Source organism: Podarcis liolepis (genome assembly GCF_965112155.1).
Source record: "Podarcis liolepis genome assembly, chromosome: 3".
Taxonomy (NCBI): Eukaryota; Metazoa; Chordata; class Lepidosauria; order Squamata; family Lacertidae; genus Podarcis; species Podarcis liolepis.
This window is the reverse complement of record NC_139557.1, coordinates 83553645-83572552: the sequence shown is the minus strand read 5'-3', so window position 1 is coordinate 83572552 and position 18908 is coordinate 83553645. Positions and strand designations below refer to the sequence as shown.

At 41.8% G+C, this 18908-nt stretch overlaps 1 protein-coding gene across 10 annotated transcripts in view; it reads right to left on the bottom strand.

Moving 5' to 3' along the window:
• Positions 1-18908, bottom strand: part of VIT (vitrin) — a 36630-nt gene continuing 17722 nt past the window's right edge. For 2 of the 10 annotated variants that reach the window (XM_083496843.1, XM_083496845.1), the window contains exons 8-18: positions 17854-17904; positions 16530-16568; positions 16348-16404; positions 15551-15613; positions 14406-14453; positions 11224-11286; positions 7130-7277; positions 6348-6451; positions 4890-5116; positions 3053-3566; positions 1-2474 (exon numbers count right to left, since the gene is read on the bottom strand). In XM_083496843.1, the coding sequence (XP_083352969.1) occupies positions 2296-2474; positions 3053-3566; positions 4890-5116; positions 6348-6451; positions 7130-7277; positions 11224-11286; positions 14406-14453; positions 15551-15613; positions 16348-16404; positions 16530-16568; positions 17854-17904 (1493 nt within the window). In that variant the 3' untranslated portion in view covers positions 1-2295. The remainder of the gene's footprint in view (positions 2475-3052; positions 3567-4889; positions 5117-6347; positions 6452-7129; positions 7278-11223; positions 11287-14405; positions 14454-15550; positions 15614-16347; positions 16405-16529; positions 16569-17853; positions 17905-18908) is intronic. The other 8 variants (XM_083496846.1, XM_083496847.1, XM_083496848.1 and 5 more) reach the window with 5 other exon arrangements.

Genomic DNA, 18908 nt, shown 5'->3' with positions numbered 1-18908 from the left:
TTTTTGTAACTTTTATTGCAAAAGGGTACAGCAAGTTATTTTTTAAAAAGCTCTTTAATGTAGGTGCATGTGCAGAGAGGGGAAAGTTAAAATAATATTTACAAACTCATGTTTCATCCACAAATCCTTTGCAAATGTTTGCATTCAGCTGCATTCTTTGCACTTGTCTTCGTTGCAGAAGATGTGGAGAAATACCATGTGTAAACTGACTTTTTCAGGGAGGCGAGGCAAATGATGATGATGAGATAAAGTTCTAAGTCCTAATGACGATTTAAAAATAAATCTCCAAGCCTGGATGGTGTAGACACCCAAGAGTTCTTAAAATAACTCAGATGCGATATTGCTGCTCTTATGTAATAATATGTAAGAGGCCTCTGTACCTGAGAGCTGGGAAATAGGCAACACAGCACCACTTGGGGGGGGGGGAGGAAATCCAGGAATTTACAAGCCAAAAAACCGAACATCTGTTCTAGGAAAACTGATGAAAAACATGAAAGATACAACTAGCAGATACACAATTGGTAGGGAACCTTGGACCCTTCAGCTGTCGCTGAGCTTCATCTCCCATCAACCCCAACCAGCATGGTCAAGGCTGACCATGTAGCTGTAGTCCATATGCAAAGCCAAATGCCCCTCAATACTGATATTTTGACTCACAACAAATTATTTAAAGGCTGAGTCCTGTTAACAAGCACATAGGTGTGATCCACTAGACAGTAAGCACCACAGTTGCCATATTTCAAAAAGTAAAATTTCTGGCACCTGCAAAGGTGTTGAGCTTTTTTCAGGAAGACCCCAAAATGGTTGGGCTTTTGGGGGAGAAACCTCCCCCCCCCCAAAAAATAGTCATTTTAAGCTTTTGGAGCTGCGGTGCATAAACACCTGGGTTTTCTCTGGCATTTTGCTGGCAAAATCCCCCCTGATGCCATTTTTAAACCCGAAAACATGGATATGTCAGGAATTTTCCTGACATATGGGAAGCCTAGTGAATACTCAAGACTTTTTAAAAGATCATAAGATCACTCTCCAAAGGCTCCTGAGTAAACTTAGCAGTCAGGGGTTAAGAGAACAAGCTCTCTTGTGGAACAGCAGCTGGTTAAAAAACAGGAAGCAGAGAGCAGGAATAAATATCTATTTGACATCTTATGCAACACACCAAAGGCCCACTTTGCTGATAAAACTATTCTTGGGCCTGAGTGCTAATAGCTGTATATTAAAATCAAAGAGAATTGACAGGGTCCGTTGCTTGTGACAGCAGTTGTAAAATCAGCAGAGGGCATTTGATGCTGATGTCCAGTGATAAATACTCTGGCTTATGGGATATAGAATAAATAATAGATTGCCACTTTTGCTTTTTGTAATGCATCACAGCACCAACCCTAGAAGCATCTGTAAAAACTGCAGATTCCCTTAGGCTGAGGCTTGATTTTAGAATCTGAAGAGATGGAAGGAATATGATGTCACTGAACTAGGCATGTGGGAAGCTGCTCTCTGGACTCGTTTATGAAGACAGGAAGGAAACTGGTAGGAACCATATATATAATTTACCGCCTTGCTCTTTTGGTGCCAGGTTACAGACTCTGTCTGCCTGGCCTGCATTGCAACTAACTTCAGTTGAACGTTCTGTGATGTGTAATTAAACAATCTGTAAGCTTCAATTTTCCCCAAACTATTCTTTCAACACTTGTGCTGTTATGCCCAACAAAGCAATTGTGGACAGCTGGGGTGAGTGCCATACTCCATCTTTGTTGATACTGATTCCCCCCCCCCAACCAAATCCTGATCTGCCCTGCTTGTTGTAGTCTCTTGTCCTTTGCTTGCTTCCTGTCCTCATGTGTCTGCCAACAGCTCTTAATTAAAGGCCGGGTTCCAAAGCGCCATGTAATATTTTAAAGCCAGCTGTTGGTTAGCCATTCTGCATCACTGGAGAGCTGAAATGGGGTGGTACCCAACAAATGCCATCTCTGGCATGCCTACTAAGTCCAGTGCATCTGGGTTACAGCCTTAGACCTATTAGTCTCCTATTCTATGTGGAAGTTAACTCCAATCTATAGATTTGAGTCAAGTGAATTATCTAACCAAGGACTGTAGCCAGCTCCTCTACTGAATCAGTTTTGAAACCAGCAAGGGTGGGGGGAAGGAGATTGATCAGTCTACGCCGATTATTGCCATGCATGGAGAACAGAGCTGACATTGGCTCTTAGCCACAGATGCCTTTGAGCCTCCTGGCTGGCATTGCTTGCCAAACATTTTCTCATGTAGTGATGCAGTGTTTCCTGGAGCCTGCTGCTGATTTCAGTTCCGTGGTTGCGAATTAAACTCGGTACAAATATTCTGGATGATCCTAGGAACAAATCTGTAGAGGCTGTCAAACTCGTCCACAAAGAAGGAGTGTTCTTTGTCGGGGTCAGTAGCAATGGCTTCCAGCTCGTCTTGGGCAGCCCATGCAATTCCTACTGAATAGGCTATGACTCCTGAAGTGAGAAACATGAGTACATAATGAGGTTAATGCCTTATTTGAAACAATATTGCATTCAAAGTAATATCCATATAAGGGCCCAAAAATATTATCAGAAGTGGTGAGGTGTTTAAACTTAAATAAATGAGGCATTCCAATCCCCAGACTTGTTGTTCCCCATTGTCTTGTTGAATGACTCATACTTGTCCTTCCTGTGTTTCAAAAATTGAAAGGCTTAATGTTCACCAAGAATATACAAATACACTACTTTTTTATTATTATACCAAACTTGGACTTCTGGCTTGCAAAACTTAGATGCCATATTCTAGATCCAGAGCCCCATTGTTTGGGTGCTTTATGCAAAGCTTTATTTTTAAAATAAATGAGGGGTTCTAGCGTAGATGGGCCTTGGTCTGATGGAACAGGACTCTTCTGTTCTTCAGTATTTTCCAGATGTTGCAGGACTCCAAATCCCATCACCTCCAGCCAGTATAAGCTATGGTTGGGAATGATGGGAGCTGTAGTTCTGTGACATCTGGAGGGCTACAGGTTGCCTACCCCTAAAATAGGTGTTTATAGGGTCTTCTGGCTTACCATTCTGATGTGCCGCTGCAGCTGGCCCCCGGACATCATCGTATGATCTGCCATCTGTAATAAGAATCATTATCTTCCTCTTGTTTGGTTTGGATTTGCTGAAGAGCTGTTCAAAGGCATAGTTGATGGCTGCTCCGGTGCTGGTTCCGCCGCTCCAATAGTTGATTCTCTTGATAGCGTTTAGGACATCCTGCTTCGTTCTGTGCTTGTCGAAGCCAAACTCCAGCCTCTGTTCGTAGGTGTACTGCACAGCTCCAATGCGGGTGTCTGTCTCGGAAATCTCGAATTCCTTGCTGATGTTAGCGACAAACTGGAGGAGGGTGCGGAAGTTGCCAGTGCCAACGCTGCTGGACCCGTCAATGACAAATCCAATATCCGCTGCATTCAGACAGGTCTTGCTGCATGCCAGGCGATCAGAGTCACAGACTCGCTTCACTAACTGCTGCACTACTTTGTGTAAGCTGAACCAACTGGGCACATTGATGGAATAGTACCCATTGGTCCTGCACACAGCCTGAAAGAGAGAAAACAAAAGCAATGAATTTCAAGAGCAGTTACAGCAAAATTCATGGAGGCAACTTATTACTGTCAGTCATTGATTTCACCTTACGACAGCTCTGTCCCTATGTATGAAACGTTTTTATGAGACAAACTGGTATTGCATCAAACTGGTAGAAAACACAGCTGAATAATACCCGCCCTTATCGTTTCTTAGATGTTGAGGTCTACATCCAGCTTAAAGGCAGCTAAATGGTAGACTGTTGCGTTTATACTTACTAATCGAGTACCTGCCACATTGCAAAACTAGCATCTGAATTGACTCTACTTCTGTCAACAGGCTTAACATTCATTGCAGGCGTGTTTGCTCTCATGTCTTAAAGTTATTTCCATTTTCTAAGATACAGCTACCATTAAGTCACTATGTATGAACACAGGGCTTCTTGCCTCATTCTACTTTCCCAGTCTGGCAAGTGCACAGAGGCTTACTGTGGCTCTTCCCCCATTCAAACCTAAAGGAAATCGAGACCATCAGCCAGTCCAATTCAGTCTGGAGGCTTCCCAGGTTGAAGGCATTAAGGGGCTTTGAAGTTCATAGGAAATGTATTTCATGGCACAGACACAGTGGAAAGTGCACAAAATTATCTGAAAGGGTGTCCAGAGGGAGGGGGAAAAAGATGTATTCTGAAGGACAGTTCTCAAAGTCCACTTTGCTTCCTGAACTTGGGCTCATTTGCCAACCTTCCAGGAAAGACTACGTACATGCCAGACTAACACCACTCAGTTGAAGAGGCATTTTGTCATGAGTACCTGACCTATACTACATAGCTTGTGAGAATAAGTTCTAACTGAAGTGTATCCAGAACTTTTGTGTGTTTTGGAGGAAAACTGGAGGCAAGAGCACACAGCATTCAGTAAACATGATCTAACACTACACAACTTGATTGAGGCTTTGAAGTGAGTTGATTGCTTGAGTCTTGCAGTCTCACTTGCTGAACCTTCATAATCTGCCCTGTGTGACTCCACTGAAGAACTAAGCGTACATAGATGCATCCTGTTTATAACGGGGATCTTGTAAAACTTTGCCGTATTGAGTCTCAATATGGTGACTATTGTAGCATGTGAATATTTCAAAGAGAGAACTATATAGCTATAGCTGGACATTGTTGGAACAGAGTGGTAGCCAGTTTGCTCACTCATACTTGTGGGTTTTTGGCCTGGCAAGGATGTCTCACTTTTATATTGACTTGCCTACATGTGATGAAGAGTTCAGATCCCACCTTTCATCAGAATCAAGAAATCTTGCCTCTTTCTTGATGGATCCCAATGTACCCCTTACCTTGTCCACAAAGTTTGTTTCAATAACATTCTGCTTTTCATTTTCATCTGGTCCTTCAATGGTGACAAAGAAAATGTTGATGCCGGATTCCCTTGCCAGCCGAGAGGCCTCTTCCACTTTATCTGTAGGCCACCCATCCACCATCACTATAGCAACGTTGGGTGCACTACCTCTGTTCCCATTAGCATCCTCAAAGAAGTTTTTGTTAACAAAGGACAGCGCTCTCCCTGCATGAAGATTGGGTGAGGGGGAGTAAGAGTTGTAACTTGCTGAGCAAAACAATGAAAAGGAACGTTAAAATCTCTTAGAACCTGAGCTCCTTGCCATTTATATGATTGTTTTGCCTATTATTGTCTATAACTAACAACAGCAACTATAAAATTGAGGACAGGAGCAACAACAATTTGAGGATTCTCTCTAATCATCAGTGGCCCAGATCTAGTTACAGGCAACAATGCACATTCAATCTAAGTCGCTGGTTGAGGATACATTTTTCTGTCCACATGGAAATGGACATATATCCCCCCACCAGAGCCATGTGATGTCAAATGGTTGCCTCACATCCAAATGTGCATAACAAAGCTGATGCAAATCTCATTTGTGCATTCACATCCCACATCTGCATGCGATCCCTCATCCAATAATGGAACCTGCCGTGGAATCTTCTTGTATGTATGTGTCTTCCTTGCTTGCTTGCTTGGTCAAATGTGTCTCTAACTTCTGCCTGATACCAGTTACAGATAGGTAGCCGTGTTGGTCTGCCATAGTCAAAATAAAAAAATTCCTTCCAGTAGCACCTTAAAGACCAACTAAGTTAGTTCTTGGTATGAGCTTTCGTGTGCATGCACACTTCTTCAGATACACTGATCTGAAGAAGTGTGCATGCACATGAAAGCTCATACCAAGAACTAACTTAGTTGGTCTTTAAGGTGCTACTGGAAGGAATTTTTTTATTCTGCCTGATATGTTTTAAAAGCCGAAAGAGGGCATAGATTTGCAATAAGGGATACTGAACTAAAGTCTGTGCTTTTTTCTGGGGGGGGGGGAGCAGGGGTACGCATACCCCTAAACATTTTGTGAATCTAAGTTTGGCCTCATTGAGAGGCAGTATTTCAATATGAGTAGGAAAATGGTAGTACCCCTAAACATTTTTTTAGAAAAAAAGCACTGATTAAGGTATTGGATATTTTACTTTCTGTTTGGAACTCTATGGTGGTTGGTGTCTCACCAATGTGCTATATTTGCACTGTGAAAGGGACAAGCTATTCAGAGAAAACTTTCAGATATTAAATCCTGATTCTCTGGAAGACAAAGTATTTTCCAAACTAAGGGAAGAGGAACCAGAAATGAGTGAGGACAGTCTAGCATACCAACATCTAGCATACCATACATCTAGCATACCAACATCTTTTGATTCTTAAACTGATTAGCTGTGGATGTATTGTGCAGGATACATACCAACATTGGACAATCCTCCTTTCTGTAGTATTTTCTCTATGGCATTTTGCAGATCCTTAGAGTTTGTATAGGTCTTCAAGTTAAATTCAGTTGAAGGGTCATCACTATTTGTAAAATGAAAATGGAGCAGTTTCGTTTTGTGTTATCCCCAGGAAAATAAGTTCATACACAATATGGCATTAACTCTTAACACATTAATGATACCAGTTGTAATTTATAGTAATTTCGCATGAATTTTTCCTGTGTTTTCATAGAAATGTGTAAACATGTCATATGTGAAACTTACATTTGTGGCTGCTTTTTAAAAATCAATTATTTGACAAAAAAAAATGTTTGTAGGTGGGGCAACTGCCCTTGATGGGTGAGGGGTGAGGAACCTGCAGTCTCCCCCAGTGTTGTTGGACTCACATAATCCCTGAAGTATGGGCTATTAGAGAGGTTCTCAAATGGTGGTCTACACACTCCATTCAAGTGATCTGCAGAAAGGTTGTGGAACAATCAAGAATCTCTATACTTGGAAATCTTTTTCTGACAATGGAGATTAAGACTGGATTTTGACCATGGTTGGATATATCAAATAAGCTAACAAGGTCCTAACTTAAGATATATGATTTTTATGATGCAGTGCTGGTGCAGTCTAGCAATGTGAGATACATATTTGTAGAACAAAAAAAAAAGTGTATTAAGTAGTTTGCCACAAGAAGTTCCTGTGGTGTTGCCACAGACATGGAGATGGATGTTAGGCAGCATAGATGTTATGAAAATACATCATACTCTCTTACCCATACTGGATGATGCCCATAAGAGGACCAGCTGGGCCCACATCCAGGGCTTGAGCAACATTTTTGAGGAACTGTTTTTGGATCTGAAAGCGGCGCTTGCCAATGCTCCAGCTGCCATCTATCAAGAAGGATAAATCAACTTTGCAATCTGAAAAAAGAATAGATTACAGTTAACTTGGGAGTTCGTTTTGCATATATTTTGTGTTTTTCCTGCATGACTACAAAAACACACCTCAAACCATGATAAGAGAGTATGTACTCAATCATTCACAGAATTTACCAAAGATTACAAAGCTTCACTTGACATAGATAACAATAACCCTACTTGGCAAGTAGAGAAGATCTAGTGTTTCTGTTTCTGTTCAGAAAGAATTCTGTTTCTGTAAATGTTCCATCCACAGAGCTGGGGAAACTTCAGGATTGTTTAATCTACTTTTCTTCCCCCCACCCCCCACCCCCAATTTTTACCAACCAGAATTTAGTATAAAGATATGCACATGAACATGGTGCCTTGGAGCACAGTCTGAGCTTTGAAATGTGTTTTTATTACCAGAACTGAACCAAGTTTACAGTTCCTAAACCTAAAGGTTCTCTTGTCTTGGTCCACTTACTTCATTTCAGCAGGCTAATCTAGGTGGGGAGGTTGTTTGGCTGTTGCTGTGGTTTGACAATCAGAAGTCAGAAACCCTTAGTGATCCACTGCAGACTGCATCCATATCTAACAATGGTTCCCAATCTGCCAAGGTTGCAGGTTTGATCCCTATATGGGACAACTGCAATATTCCTGCATTGCAAGGGGTTGGGCTAGACGATCCTCAGGGTTCCTTCCAACTCTATAATTCTATGATTCTTCCTTCTACAGTGGTGCCCCACAAGACGAATGCCTCGCAAGGCGAAAAACTCACTAGACGAAAGGGTTTTGCGGTTTTTGAGCTGCTTCGCAAGACGAATTTCCCTATGGGCTTGCTTCGCAAGATGGAAATGTCTTGCAAGTTTGTTTCCTTTTTCTTAACACCGTTAATACAGTTGCGACTTGACTTCAAGGAGCAACTCATAGAACGGGGTGTGGTAGCCTTTTTTGAGGTTTTTGGCGATTTTTGAAGCTTTTCCAAAACTTTTCCGACACCGTGTTTCGCAAGACGAAAAATTCGCTAGACGAAAAAACTCACGGAACGAATTAATTTCGTCTTGCGAGGCACCACTGTACTTCTGCTATCTCAGCTGATACAGGCCACCTTGAAATCACACAGACCTATGAAAGGAAAGCTTAGCTCAGAAGGCACTTTTAGGAGTCCCCACATACACTAAGGATACAGTCATATTATGCACACTTACCTGGGACTAAATCCCATTTGAACCTAATGAGGCCAACTTCTCAGAAGATGTATAAGAGGGCTGAGCTTCATGTGGGCTATTTGAATACATCAGGAGCAGTCATATTCAAATCATGTCATTAAATGATTGTGTAAGATTTGACAACTTTGCAAGACTTGGACTTCAGAGGCACTTGAGACAAGCAGTTATTTATATGTGACTCATGCGGACTGAGCTACTTCAGGATGGTGGTGTGAGGTTGAATAATTAGTTGTGTCTCTACAGAACAAACCCAAACTAATAAACAACATTTTCCTTGCGCCTATAAGATGAGTATATTGTGAGTTAGCAACAGAAGAATTTTCCCCTCTCTGCTAATTTTCTATATGCACTGTGTTCTACCCCCCTCTCACCAAGTCTGAAGTGGTACAGTCCAGCAGCAGTCTTACCACATGAAAGTTTTACCACACTGAGCGCCTCTCTTTCCTTCCTGCATTTTAGTGTGCATTGTGGTTATATTCTCTATTCCTGCATTCTGACTTGTATAGCTATTTGGGGGAAAAACAAAAAACAAAACAACACCCCCCCATACAAAAAGTGTTCTTTAATTAGTGCTGGAACAAAAAATCTCCTTCTTTATTGAAGTGGGAATTGCTATTTTGCCAGACATGGAAGTAATTCAAGGAATGATAATCTCCTTTGTGGCTTTCAGATCTGCCTCTCCAGTCTGGATATTTAAAAACTTGATTGTAGTCTTTTAAATGCACGTGTCCTCACTCATCTTGCTATTTTGGCTCGCAGAACAGTAGACAAACACCCAAAGCTAAAGCAACCTCCTCTCTCTATTTTTTTTTTTAAGTAACCAAATTTATTGATTCTGACCTGCAAGGAGTGTCTTCAAGAAATAGCAGTCTATTCTTCTTTTGCTCTAAGCTGCTGAGAAAATACTCGTTTCCTTGAAAGGGATCAACATTTGGATAAGCTTAAATGGCAATTAATGGTTTTTGTTCCTAGTCAGGCTTCTTGTATGGTTTTCTTTGAAACTGCTCCCATGAAGACAGGTGTGCCAATAAAGGTATATTTCACTAAAGAGGTGCCAGGCTTGTAAAGATTCCCCATGCCCTTCACAAAACCCTTTGTGAGTGATCTTGTTCCGAGTGTGTTCCAACTTCCTTACTCCGAATCAGGATTTGTACTGTGTGCTGAGATTGTTCCTGGCTCCTGCATGGCATTCCTTTCATTACAAGATTGGCTCCAGAAGCATAAACCCCTGACAAAATCCAGCAATTATTTGCGGAGAACTGTGATAAAACCTGGTGAGGCAGATACACCCGCCTTGCTATTTTAGGAGGAAAATTAGCACTTTCCTGCAGCTGTTTAAAGGTGATTCATAAATTTTGTCCCTGAGTAGCCATAATCTAAGATTGATATTGATGGCATTAAGAGCAAGAATTAGGAGGGCAAGTTTTGTGAATGAAATTAATGCCTCTGGGGCAGAGAGAGAGGAGAACAGGATGGTCTGATGGAGAACTCAGTTCTGGCACCTCTCAGGTGGATGCCATTGCCATTCTAAGACAATGAGGGAGGCATTCATAGTGCGTTCCGGCACCTCTCTTTCTAGTAAAATGGCACTGTTCTTATGATACCCTTGCATTCTGATTTGCCTTGCATCCACGCTTCCCTACACCAGGTAGCTTTCTCTCCAATTGTGTTTGTACTTGAAGACAGGAAATGGGGAATCTGCGGCCCTCCAGATGCTGAACTCCAAATCCCATCACCTCCAACCAGCATAATCAATGTTCATGGATACTGGAACTGCAGTCCAACAACATAGCAGTTCAGCCCCTAAGTTAGCATAAAGCATCACTTTAAATAGAATTCTATATTGGGTCAGAAAAAAGAAACCTTACTGTATAATCAGATATATATAATGACTGCTCAGGAGCCCCTGATGGTTTTACCATGGCAACAGACCAAGGATAGGGGACCAGTGACCCTCTAGATCAGGGGTCAACAAACTTTTTCAGTGGGGGGCCGATCCACTGTCCCTCAGACCTTGGGGGGGCGGACTATTTTTTTTTGGGGGGGGGAGAACGAATTCCTATGCTCCACAAATAACCCAGAGATGCATTTTAAATAAAAGCACACATTCTACTCATGTAAAAACACCAGGCAGGCCCCACAAATAACCCAGAGATGCATTTTAAATAAAAGGACACATTCCTACTCATGTACAAAACACGCTGATTCCCGGACTGTCCGCGGGCCAGAATTCAAAAGCGATTGGGCCGGATCTGGCCCCCGGGCCTTAGTTTGCCTACCTATGCTCCAGGACTAAAACCGTCTAGCTAAAAGGGTGGATTGCCCGTTGAGCATGCTGTCTGGGGCTGAAAGGAGTAACACCCTGGGCTGCTTCACTGAATTTTTAGGCAAACTTCTGCAGCTCAAATGTGTGCTTCAAACATCCAGTTTATATTATCTTGAAAATCACAACTAGGTTAAACAGCAGCTCAGTCCGCAGCAGTAAAAACCAATAACTAGTCCTGGGTGATTTCTCTTCAGCTAACTTAGGAATGGATTCAGCAAAAATTAAGCTCATTAGCAAAATGTGGATTCCACTGCAACCCGGATGACATCTTTGAACCCTGATACATCCATTCTTTCCCTTCCCCCAGAAATCACAATGGGGAAGCCCTCTAAGAAGGCTCTCCCTTCCTCCCAATGGCTGAAGCTTTGAAAGGGTAGACTCTCAGGTGCCAATACTTGGCTGGTGCACATACTTGGGTTTCCCTGTGAAACTGGTTCCAGGGGATTGGGGACCACGTCTTCCTTGGAACTGAAACCTGGAATGATCAATAATGACACAGTCGGTTATTAAATGCAAAGGGCATAAGATGATGACATCATCATATTTTTGAGGGCCTTCTCAATAGTGGAGCCCTCCCTGTGGAAAACCTTCCTTTCAGATGTCAAGGAAACAAACAATTATTTGACTTTTAGAAGACATCTGAAGGCAGCCCTGTATTGGGAAGTTTCAAATGTTTGATGTTTTAGTATGTTCTGACATGTGCTGTGAACCACCCAGAGTGGCTGAGGAAACCCAACCAGATGGGCAGGGTATAAATAATAATGTACCACATACATCTGAGATATAGTGGTAGCTACTAGCTTTTTTGACTTCAGAATTCATGGATGTTAGACTGTTATATGTGTGGTTGATTCACCTACTGATTAAACTTCACAGCCCTACTTGCTGATATAAGAGGTGGGATAATTACATGAGCCATGAGGAAACATAGAAAGGAGTTCTTGTCTCGCCACAATGAACTGTAAATTCTTGTCTCGCCACAATGAACTGTAAATTATCACCAGTTATTCTTGCACTTTGGGGCATACCACAAAATGGGGCTAACAAGGCTCTGTTCCGCACATTAGACTGTGTTTATGCACTGTGTCATCCTACATGGAATTTACCCCACAACAATTTCATTTTGAAACATGAACAACATGGTCCATGTGGTGTTTATCTTTATTTGAACTTTACACCTCTAGAAAGCTGAAAATTAGATCAGTAGTAGGAAATCTTCACCTCACAGTATGGCTTGGCTCAATCCGTGGCCTTTACCCTCCCCATCCATCACCAGGTGTCATGGACAGGTAAATTCACAAGATAAAACGGAAAAGAAAGCACTGAGAGTGTGCTCTAGCTGCACTCCTAATTCTTCCTTTTCGTGGCTGGTCTGGTGCTTTTTGAATTTGGTGCCGATTCACAGCTGGAAAAGAGTCAGGAGAGCATTCTCATTCTGACTTTGCAGCTGCAGCCATTGTTTGAGTTTAAGCTGAGGCTGTAGAGGGAGGTCTTTCCTTTGCAGCCTGGCTTTCAGGCCACTGCTTGAATGCAATTAGATAATTATATAGTTCTTTTTAATAAAAATGCCACCCATCATGTATCACTGAGAAAAGGCAATACATTGAAAAGGCAGCCCTTTCTAGTGAGCCCTTCTAGGTTGCCAGGCTGGCTTGAAGACTGTATTGTCAATCCTTCGAATTGTCAGTCCTGGGACTATTCCCTCACTCTGCCTTGGTGCTTCACTGCAAGCCAATTAAGCTTTTTCACCACTGAGTTGTCACAGCTGTCCAGGCTCATTAAATCTCCACTCAGGCAATACTTGTCACATACAAAAACTAAAAATAATTCTCTTTGAAGTGATAATCAGCATGCATCAAACTTAATCACTGAGCTAATTTTTTATTGTATTCTGGTCCCTTGGAAAATTTCCCTTTTCTCACCTCAAGCTGTGTGATGAATAATCTTGCCTGCAAATAGGTATCCAGACATCCACCTGAACATTTAGAGTGTTTTTACTTTCTGTTGATGGTAATCTCTTAACATCCTGATACATGTGCTGAGATTCAACTTGGAAATGTAAACCTTTTGGCTGTTCTGACCTGTGTATATGGATGCATTGCCTATGCAAGCCCATCCTCGCACAACAACTCTCCCACTTAAGCAAACAAGAAAGGGCAAAGCATAGCTAAAACATTATGGAATAGGACTAAGGGTGTGTTCACAAGCACATGTACTCAGTAACTGCAACATAATGACTTACACAACCTGCAAGATTCATGTGATGAATCTGCTTTGGGGCGGATTAAGTTAAAATCCCTTTCTCTTTCATGTATGGCAGGATCCTCCATAACGTTGACCCCTCATCTGCAGATTCATCATTGGAACCTCACGTTTCAGCTGTGACTCTCTGCTTTCTGATTTTTAGAAAGGCTTCATTTAATAGCACACACATGCAGACCTAAGTATGAAAACAAATTGCCTCTCTTGCCATAGCTTAATATAGGCCTCTCCTGGTATGCCCCGCGGAGGACCTTACGGTCCACAAACAATAATACTTTGGAGGTCCTGGGCCTCAAGGAAGTTAGACTGGCCTTGACCAGGGCCAGAGCCTTTTCAGCCCTGGCCCCAGTCTGGTGGAATGCTCTGTCGCAAGAGACCAGGGCCCTGCGGGATTTGACATCTTTCCGCAGGGACTGCAAGATGGAGCTGTTCCACCAGGCCTTTGGTCAGGGCCCAGTCGACTCCCTTCTTTCTATAGGACCCTGTATGTAAGTGGCCTCCTTGGCTCTTTCTATCGGCCCATATGGGACCAGCACAAGTGGCCGGGCCTGGTGAGCTTTTAATTCCTTACCCCTATGGTTATGATTCATGGGTTCCCACTTAATTTTATTTTGAGTAGGGTGGGGTATAAATAATAATAATAATAATAATAATAATAATAATAATAATAATAATAATAATTATTATTATTATTATTATTATTATTATTATTATTATTGCAATTTTCTTTTCCTACATTCCATTTGCTCCTGTCAGGGCTTGTCCACCCTTTCCTCCACCCTTTCCAGGCATGGTCCATACTCCGTGTCTGAGTGGCTCTGTTTTTTTGCTGTGGAGCTTTCCCCGCAAAAACCCACTCCTCACCATTGGATCGGCACAAATAGCAATCCATTGGAAACCCAAACTGTGAATTGCAAAAGTAAGAGTGCTTGGACACATAGCTTTGAAGTGCAGACCTGTGCCTCGAAAGCCCAGGACAAAAAGTATGTGTGGATTCGCCCAATTCATACTCAGGATAGCCACTGTTCACAACAGTTCTGTGGAAGTTTATAATGTGTGTGATGATCATACCGGTAGATTTCTTGCATATAGCATGCAAATGCTTCTCATGTAAAAAGGGCCTTGTAATTTCTTCCTAAAGCAGCAAGTGGGGGAGCTTCTAGTCTGTGGACTTAATTAGGTATTGCAATTAGGGGTGCTAATTTGGCCTATGAGGCTGTTTCTCCCAAGCCACGCCCACCTACGTCTGGTGTGAGGCAGGTAAAGATGCAGCTCCAATCAAAAGCCTTAAAATGACAGAGTTGGTGATTAGAAAACATTGCGTAATACTACCTGTGTCAAAAAGGCTTGATCCCAGTTTCCACAAGTCTGTTTCTATAGCTTCCACACACAAGAGGGGAAAAACAGTAATTACTTAAAAGTAAAAGAAACAAAAGCAAACCACTAACCCAAACTAATCTGAAGTTAACAGAACAAATGCTGTTCCTTTAGGCAAGACCCTTTGTAAAATAAAGTATATGTGAGAATAAGCAGAATAAATAGGGCATGACATGGATATGATAGATCCTTCCTTAAGTGAAATATTAAGTTAAGAGACATTCTGTGCCAGAAACAAATGAATTTTTTTTTAGCTTTGACATGAACTTTTGAGGAGGGTACTTATGTGGCTTTCTTCATACTGCTTGTTCCAACAACAAAAAAGTGACAAGCCATCTCTTTCCTGGGTATTTGGCTTGTCCCATTTCTTTTAATAATTGTTTCTCAAAGAAGGGGCTGGTGCACTATGGAAATTGCCTTTTGTGTTGTTGTTTTTTGTCAGCCTTAATCTCCAGTGTTTGGGCAGATACTGTGATGTGAGACGGGTGATTTGTGCTCATAATGCTATTGGGGCAGTCATATGTGACCTCCTTTTCAATACTGTATGCATCTGCAAAGGTTTTTGGTTTTTTTTGTTTTATTTCCAATAACCACATATCCTGCAACTTCCTGATGAAATCCCATAACTTTTTAAACCAGAAATGTTCTGATTTATTTTTGCTTTTGCTTTTATTGCAATACGGCCCTTCCAGATAGCAATAATGTCATAGATAGCTTTGGGAAATGCTGCAGAACAAACCAAAGCAGGCTAAACCCACTACTAATGCACTATGATAATGTCAAGAATATATTGCAGTACAGATCTGCAATGAAACACCAGGCCCTTACGAACAATACTTTAATCAAGACTAAAGTTTATTCTGCATATGTAGGAAACTGCCTGAAATGAAGCAAATTGTTGCTTGGTATCATGAGCACCAGACATAGGGAACTGGATGTAAAAGAATACTCAGATGACTCAAGCACTGCTCTGTTGAAAACAATATATTTTTTGCATACAAGGTGAGAGGAAGTAGTGCTTCTGGTTCAGACTAACAAGCCCAGAGAAATCTAGGTGACAAATCCTGTCAAAATCTGCCTTGGTTTATGGGGAAGCTTACCCAGATTGGCAGGAGAGGTGGAAGGCTTCCGGAATGAGACAATTGGCTCTTGCCGTTGAAGACCTGTGTGGTTTGTCAAAAGGGTCAACTTTAATACACAGAGGCATAATTCTAGTGAGTCTATTTCATTACCTAAGAACCACCAGTTTTATAATGGGGGTAGTATTAATAGGGACTTCCCTGTACGTCAAGACAGTTTAGCTTCAGCAAATTTTAATAGTATGGGCACTCTGCTCCTCAGCATTTAGAGCCTGAAATGCTATCATAATGTCACAAGGAAGTCAATTGACGTCTCCTGGGCTTGGGTTGCAATCTATACATGATTTAATCAGGTCGGTCCTGTTCACTTTATTAGAACTGCTCTGGTGATGTAAATGGGTTATGGATTTCAACTCCTACAAAATAACTTGACTCAAGTAGTTTGAACTTTAGAGGATAACCAGCAGACCACTACAGGCCAGTGGGTATAGGGTGGTATATAAATTCAATAAGTAATAACAATACAGAAATGCTTCAAAATCAAAATGGCTGCAATCCAGCCAAATCTTTTTATTTTAAATCCCAGCGATTTCACAGGGAGAGTCGAGCATGTGTTTCAATATCTTCTACTGAAATAACAGGGAATTAAAATTCTTAACTTGAGCTAAATTGTATCCAGGATTTCTTAGGTGTATTTCCTAAGTAGTAATTGTAGGTAACTCAGGGAAACTTACTTCCAAGAGAACCTCTTTAAGAGTGGGCTCTGGTTGCTGCTATTTATAACCAGAAAAAAATTTAAAATCATATGAAGGTTTTACCTGTATTAGTTCGAGCGATATTTCTGTTACTTGCATGGCTGGAACTGCCTCTGAATGCTTTAAAAATATTTTACTGGTCAACACATAAACTTGAACATAAATTGTAATTAGTAAATATGATTACTTTAAACTAAACTTAGCTTAAATGAAGAAAATATATATTCATTTAAGTTAGGACATACCTTGATTCTGGGTTCTTCCTTGTACAGCTTGAACCTGCCCTAAAATATGCATTAAAACAGAAAATGTTATTTGCAGTTCCCAAAACTATTTTTAAAAGACATTTCTTTTTAAAAGTGATAATTTTATAGCTGCAGGAGGTAAGAGACTCTTGTCCTAATCCTTTAGTTTTTAACATAGAAGCACACAGGTCATCTAGTCTAACCGCTTGCAATGTAAGAATCTTTTGCCCTATGTGAGACTCAAACCCATAATAGTAATAATAGTAATAGTAATAATAAATTATTTATACCCCGCCCATCTGGCTGGCTTTCTCCAGCCACTCTGGGGTGGCTTCCAACAAATGATTAAAAATACATTAAAACATCAATCATTAAAAATTTCCCTAAGCAGGGCTACCTTCAGATGTCTTCTAAATGTCATATAGTTGTTTATTTCTTTGACATTTGGTAGGAGGGTATTCCACAGGGTGGGCACCACTACGGAGAAGGCCCTCCGCTTGGTTCCCGGTAATTTCACTTCTCAAAGTGAGGGAACTGCCAGAAGGCCCTCGGCGCTGGACCTCAGTGTCCAGGTAGAATGATGGGGTTGGAGACGCTCCTTCAGGTATACTGGGCTGAGGCTGTTTAGGGCAGGCATAGGCAAACTTGGCCCTCCAGCTGTTTGGGGACTACAATTCCCACCATCCCTGACCACTGGTCCTGTTAGCTAGGAATCATGGGAGTGGTAATCCCAAAACATCTGGAGGGCCGAGTTTGCCTATGCCTGGTTTAAAGCTTTAAAGGTCAGCACCAACACTTTGAATTGTGTTCAGATCCCATAACCCTGAGATTAAGATTCTTAGGCTCTACCAACTGAGATTAAATATAGGATTTATGAAACAATAATTACAGAGAGAGAGATATTACTTAGCAGAAATGGGGAACTTGTGCCCCTCCAGATGTTTGACTCCAACTCCCATCAGTCCCAGCAAGTGTGGCTTAATAGCAGCTGGAGTCCAACAGCACATGGAAGTCCAAAAAAGTTCCCTACCCCTGTTATGTAGAGACGGGTCTAGTCACAAGAAAGATTCAAACTAGTGGAACAGTCATTATCTTTTTCCAGGGAACCTTGGAAACTGTAGTTCTATGGCATGGATGGAAGGTATGGAGAACATCTTATAAAACAGGGATAATTGAAGTTAAGCTACTTTTTCCTTAGTGAAAGAGATAAAACAATGGCCGTAAAGACATTCCCGTGGTGTGTAATCAGACATAAGCCCACTGATTTCCATGGGCTTCCTAGGATTGCAGTCCTGGTATGACAATGCACTGCCTCTGTACTTACTTGATGCTACAGCTGCCACTGAGGAATAAGCTGGATGGACGTTGCTAGAACCTAATAATAATAATAATAATAATAATAATAATAATAATAATAATTTATTATTTATACCCCACCCATCTGGCTGGGTTTCCCCAGCCACTCTGGGAGGCTTCCAACAAAATATTAAAATATAATACTCCGTTAAACATTAAAAGCTTCCCTAAACAGTTCCCTAAGAACAAACCAGAGAAGCCCTCACTATAGCAAATGGAAAAGGAGAAAAATCAGTATGCAAAACAGAGGATGAGGCGATGGAAAACAAATGGTCAAAGTGCACTGTTCTTTGAAGATGATGATCCTTCTTTAAATTGTAAGAGCAGAGGGTGGGGAGGGGGTGAACGTCAATGCACAGGAACCAGAGCAGCAAGACCCATTACCAGAGCCAGAGGGGCCCCTATCTCCATGAATACAGCAGGCTCTGAGGTGTAAGGAGCAGCGGGAGTGGCATTCTAGGAGGCTGAGACAGGCAAGGGCCCACCGTCCAGCTCCCTAGTTGGCCAGGTGGGGCTCACTAGCTCTGGGAGGACGGGGTGTGATTGCTCAGCTGGAGTAGGCTTGGAGCAGGTGAAGTTCACCTGCCTCATCAAGCCCAGATGCTGCAATCAGCATGGAAATTACAAAAGGGAAGTAGAGCTGAGGGGCTGTTTTTTCTCAACCGCCCATGTCGATAGGCTTTGACTTGGGTGTTTTTGGACCGCCACAGGACTGAGCTTCAGGTTTGACTCTGTATTGTATCCTGACTACTGGACTTTGGACTTGGCTTGACCATGAACTTTGTTTCCTGGCCTTTGGATTTTGGACTTTGCTTGTGTGAGCTGACCCTCAGACATTGAACTTGGCATACTGACTTGCTGCCTGGTATGACCACCCAACTAAGCTGACATCCCATCCTACGGCATCAGGTAAATTATAAATCCAATCCTTTGCAGCCTTTGCTTGACTTCAGAGTTTTATGAATTCACAACATGGCTTGAACACACTCCAGAGTCTTCCTTTTGAATTTAGCTGTGCTGAGA